Here is a 4,663-nt window from a genome sequence, read left to right on the forward strand (position 1 = left end):
CATAAATTGGCCATCTACGTTAATGCAATCATACAACATTGCCTCATATGACTTGACATCGAATTGCACTCGGACGGCATGTCTACGAGCGATACAATTATATATATATTGCAGAATGTTGCGAGATATCGTTCAAGACTAGATGTGGCGATTGCAGCCTCGTACATGAGTGACGAATCGTCAAAGGAGCCAAAAACGCAAATATATTCACTTTGCAAGTAAATAATTCGATGGATACAGCTCGTAGAAACCTGTATAAAGCGTCATATTGTAGAGAAAACGCTTGTGAACACGCGAACTGAGTCTCGGGCTGATCGGTTTACTTTAGTCCATGTTGTGCCTTTGAAAATGGCTGTCGCAAATATAATACTAGTATCCAAGTTCACCAACTTTGCTAAATTTATATTTGCTTCCATATATAAATCACATAACGTTTTGATGACTTGGAATTCCCAAGTTGTTCCGTTTTAATATCCAATCAGAGTCCATCACACCTTGTTTCTTACACACGATTGGCTATTACACTGTCAGAAGAGGTTGAATTTTGTAGAGCTTTGTGTGATGCTGCTCTAGAGAATTGTGCACTGATGAGTGCACTCCGACTATGTCCAATGTGGTTCTCCCCTTACAGCTAACATTATGTTGTGCGCTCGGTTGGGTCGCAATGTCGTGGTGGCTCTGGTGGGCCAACTCGGTGGCGCAAGAGGTCTAGGTAGCACCCATCGCAAACGCAAAGTGCTAAAGCCGCCACTTCAGCACTTGCGATGGTGCCACCAAGACGTCTTGCGCCACCGCCCGCGCAACCACGTGATCACACCGGCAGGGAGGTGTACGGCACCGACACGGGCTGGATAGTGGAATGAGGGATGACCAATTTCATTGGGTTACTAGGCACGTGGTGAAATGAGACCTGTTAGAATTGGCCGAGTTCTGAACACCACATCACATGATTTTGCTATCATACACAGCCTACAATTATCTCAAGGCTCCTTGCATCAACCGCCACCACAGGAGAAGAATATATCGCAACAGGGCGTGATAAATCTACGCAGCGATTTTCGTGATTTTACGGCATGTGATTGGACAAAATTGGACAATTTCGAATTCGCAACGTGACCTGCCTTGCGAATTCCAAAAGAGACAGGCACACGAAAAATTAAAATTACAAACTTGAAGATATATTTAATTGAAACCAGAATTATTTATGGAATTCGCAAGTTGGTTCACCTTGCGATCCATACAAAATTGCCTATTTCACCTTGCTTTTTCTGGTTAATGTAAATCTACAAATTCTCGTCCGCCGAGACTCTCATATTCAACCACATGAGGACCAAGACCTGCCTTATCAGCGGATACAATGACGTCGTCATGTAGTGCTCGTAGTGTTATAGGCTGCTCCCCCGTCGCGGCATGTGAAAATCGACAAGTGCTAGTCATTCTCACAGTCAATCAATACTAGTATTCAGTAACTTTAATGCAGAACCAGGTCTGCTTCCTGTCACACTTCTAAGCGACAGAACGCGCTCGGCATTGCCTACAACTACTTGTATTCCAAGATTTGTGACTGATTTTTTGCCGAAGCAATGCTAGAATACCGAATGTGATCAGTCATTGGCTATCCATTAACTTTTCAGCCAATCAGAGTATTTCCTACCTTGAGGTGTACTTGCGTTTCACTTGCCTTGGGTCAAATCGTCACACAAACGAAGCGTCCTTGATGCAAAAGGCAGCACCAGGCAGAGCCCATACACACCCACGATGTACTGTATTTGTGGCAATGTGATTGGCAATCGATTAATTATCGGTTTCACATTTGAGTCAATCGAATGGCCAACTTGGTCCTTGGTCAAAACGTCACACAAATGAAGCGTCCTTCCAAACGATGCAAAAGGTAGCACCATGAACTCCAATGTCTTGTTCTCCGTCCTGGCCGCCCTCGCGACGACCCTTCCTGCGTCTGTGAGCGCCACCGACGTCAGCGTCCTCGGCGTGCCGGGCACCTTCCACGTCCCTGCAGGCGTCAGTTGCGGGGGCAGCGACCTCACTCGCATTGGCGCCTATCCAGGGCCGCAACCTCGTCAAGAGTTCGGGTCGTGCTGCCCAGCGCTGCTAAACCGCCTTCTTCTGACCAAGGGCCAAGTAGGCCATCCGATTGGCTCAAATGAAATACATGACTAACTGGGCTTGCTTGGAGTAGATGCCTCAGAGTAAAAAATAACTTAGATTAAGTAGTACAGTACTTCTTACTAGAAGTACAGTATTTCATTTCTGTAAACTGCTTGAGCCGGCATCAAAATCTGTCTGTGTGAGAGTGTAGTTAGGGAAGCTATGCTAACTAGCAATGGCTGTGGATGCGTGTTCTGTATGGCGCTGCAGAAAGACCTATGAACCTTTTTAGAGATCGGCTCATGGACTCATGATCGGTAAGGCTGTTAGTGTCCATTATGTGCACCAGGACGAGCGGTCGAAAGATATGCATTGTTGGCGCATTTTCATTGGACAACCTTAGCATCACTAATTGAAGTTTGCCATGTCTCTCAACATGTGCAACCTTCAAGTAGTGTGTGTAGGATCAAAACAATTCAGCTATTGGCCCTCGACATACCAAAGTGGTCAAGGGATATGAAACCTGGAGCTCTTCCAGCTTCAATCTAATATATATAGCTTTATCTATGTAACTTCAATCCTTGTCTGCCTATGGCTAACAGGTAGAAACTCCGCCCTCCTAAGTTAAATGTCCAAGACACGGATTGCATTTTCAAATATACCAAGGACGTGGACGGTTGATCGAAACACGTTGACCAAGATATGATCGCTACCGAGCTCCAAGCCGTGGCCAATAGCCGTAGGGGGGACCACTTCGATGCCCTCCAGTTTGTGCACCACGCCCCGAAACCCCGAAACGCCGACTTGAGCGCCGCCGCGCCGTTCTTGCCGCTGTGCATGCGCTGCTTAGCTCATAAACTTCAAGCGTCCCCTCCCCCGGTCTACAGTTCTTTGCTCCACGGGTATTGACCACCGCTTGGAACTATGTGGTGATCGTAGCTTGGTCAACGTGCTTCGATCGGCCCTCCATGTTCTTAGTATATTTGAAAATACAATCCGTGTCTTGAGCATTTAACTTAGGAGAGCAGGTTTTGGTACTGTTGTAATTATTCTAAACTGCAGCGTCCTCGCACACTTCGGGGACAAAGCCGACGATGTCACAGTAGTGGAGGTGTCGACGTTGGGCTTGCAATGTTGGTACGTAGGATGCGACCGACGATATATCCGCCAAGTCGATTGGTCAAATCATTTGTTGGAGCGAGGAGGGAAAGGTTCAAGTTGGACTGCATGGACAGCAGGAGCGGCCAAGCCGACATGAGTGGCGAGGAAACCAAGACATCGTTTACTTAGTTTTTCCTTACCAAATCACAATGCTACATATATTCGTATCTATCAACCCTATTCCCACAAACATTTCTTGGACGGGTTCAAGTACGAGTCGGTGGGGCACTGGAACACACGGGCAAACTCAGCGTTGTTTTGCAACACCCCTGTCACGCGGAACCGACCGGGCGGGTGCGGGTCCGGCAAATGATTCGCGAGGCGGGCATCCGTGTTCTTGGAGCACGAGGCTTGGGCGAACGACAAGTAGAATAACGTGCATCTGCTTCTTCCGTGTACTGCGACGGGAATTAGTTGTGGAACCGTAGTTGTCGAACCCGTGCGTGAATACGTGTCACAGATGACCATCGCGATGGCACCAAAGTTCTGGGCAAAGAGCGGGTTTTGCAAAATGGCGGCCAGGAACACATTTTGGCCAAGTACGGCATCCCTGCCTTCGTGGACATCACCGCCAGTGGCGACGAAAACGACGCGACCAAGAACGCCCTCTTGGGTGCCCAGCCCCCCCTTTCGCTGTGTCACTCGTACTACACGACCCTTTCCAAGTGGGCGACCATCCATGCCGACGACAAGGTGTACAATGACGGGTTTTGCAGTTGGCTGGCTACACTGTCGAACAAGGGGCGGCTGCCGTGCCGGCGATCATCCGCTTCGAGCAATCTCTAGCCGGTGTTGCCCTCAACGAGTTCGAAGAGATGGAAGCCACGGTATCTCCATACATTGGGCTTGTTGTCAGACAAAATCTTCTTCAACACGGCTTGTTTTGGATGGAGATCTTGCAGATCAATATATTGTCAAATCGATTCGAAACTGGAGCCCTCAGCAGAATCGAATGTCTTAAGAGAATGGATTAACTGCTATTCACTTTGCACATTTTGCAATCTCCCCGAAACCCCACATTACACTAGGATGTATTAATATTAATATACTATCATAATAGTATTTAATAATGGGCGATTATAACCAATCAAACGAGCGTGTATGGCGATACGGGGATAGGGGGCTACGGAGATGGGGGGATACGATGATACGGCAATACGGGGTTCGGGGGGAGATCCGGAGATAGAGGGGATACGAGGATACGGCGATACAGGTATAGGGGGCTACGGAGATAGGGGGGCTACGGAGATAGGGGGGATACGATGATACGGCAATACGGGGTTCGGGGGGATACGATGATACGGCAATACGGGGTTCGGGGGGGATACGGGAATACAGCGATAGGGGCGATAGGGAGGATACGGAGATAGGGGGATACGATGATACGGCAATACGG

General features: G+C 48.3%; 3 protein-coding genes across 3 annotated transcripts; 2 read left to right on the top strand and 1 right to left on the bottom strand.

Moving 5' to 3' along the window:
• Positions 1-1,899: 1,899 nt before the first annotated feature.
• Positions 1,900-2,178, top strand: H257_16709 (hypothetical protein; the record flags this gene model as incomplete). The annotated part of the gene is made up of 1 exon (XM_009845235.1): positions 1,900-2,178. The coding sequence occupies one exon, from the start codon at positions 1,900-1,902 to the stop codon at positions 2,176-2,178; it is 279 nt and encodes a 92-aa protein (XP_009843537.1).
• Positions 2,179-2,808: 630 nt separating this feature from the next.
• H257_16710 (hypothetical protein) lies at positions 2,809-3,015 on the top strand (the record flags this gene model as incomplete). The annotated part of the gene is made up of 1 exon (XM_009845236.1): positions 2,809-3,015. The coding sequence occupies one exon, from the start codon at positions 2,809-2,811 to the stop codon at positions 3,013-3,015; it is 207 nt and encodes a 68-aa protein (XP_009843538.1).
• A 429-nt stretch (positions 3,016-3,444) lies between these two features.
• Positions 3,445-3,948, bottom strand: H257_16711 (hypothetical protein; the record flags this gene model as incomplete). Its single annotated transcript, XM_009845237.1, has 1 exon — positions 3,445-3,948. One exon carries the CDS (start codon positions 3,946-3,948, stop codon positions 3,445-3,447), a length of 504 nt encoding a protein of 167 aa, XP_009843539.1.
• Positions 3,949-4,663: the final 715 nt, after the last annotated feature.

The sequence above is a fragment of the Aphanomyces astaci genome (genome assembly GCF_000520075.1).
Source record: "Aphanomyces astaci strain APO3 unplaced genomic scaffold supercont1.91, whole genome shotgun sequence".
NCBI lineage: Eukaryota > Oomycota > Saprolegniomycetes > Saprolegniales > Verrucalvaceae > Aphanomyces > Aphanomyces astaci.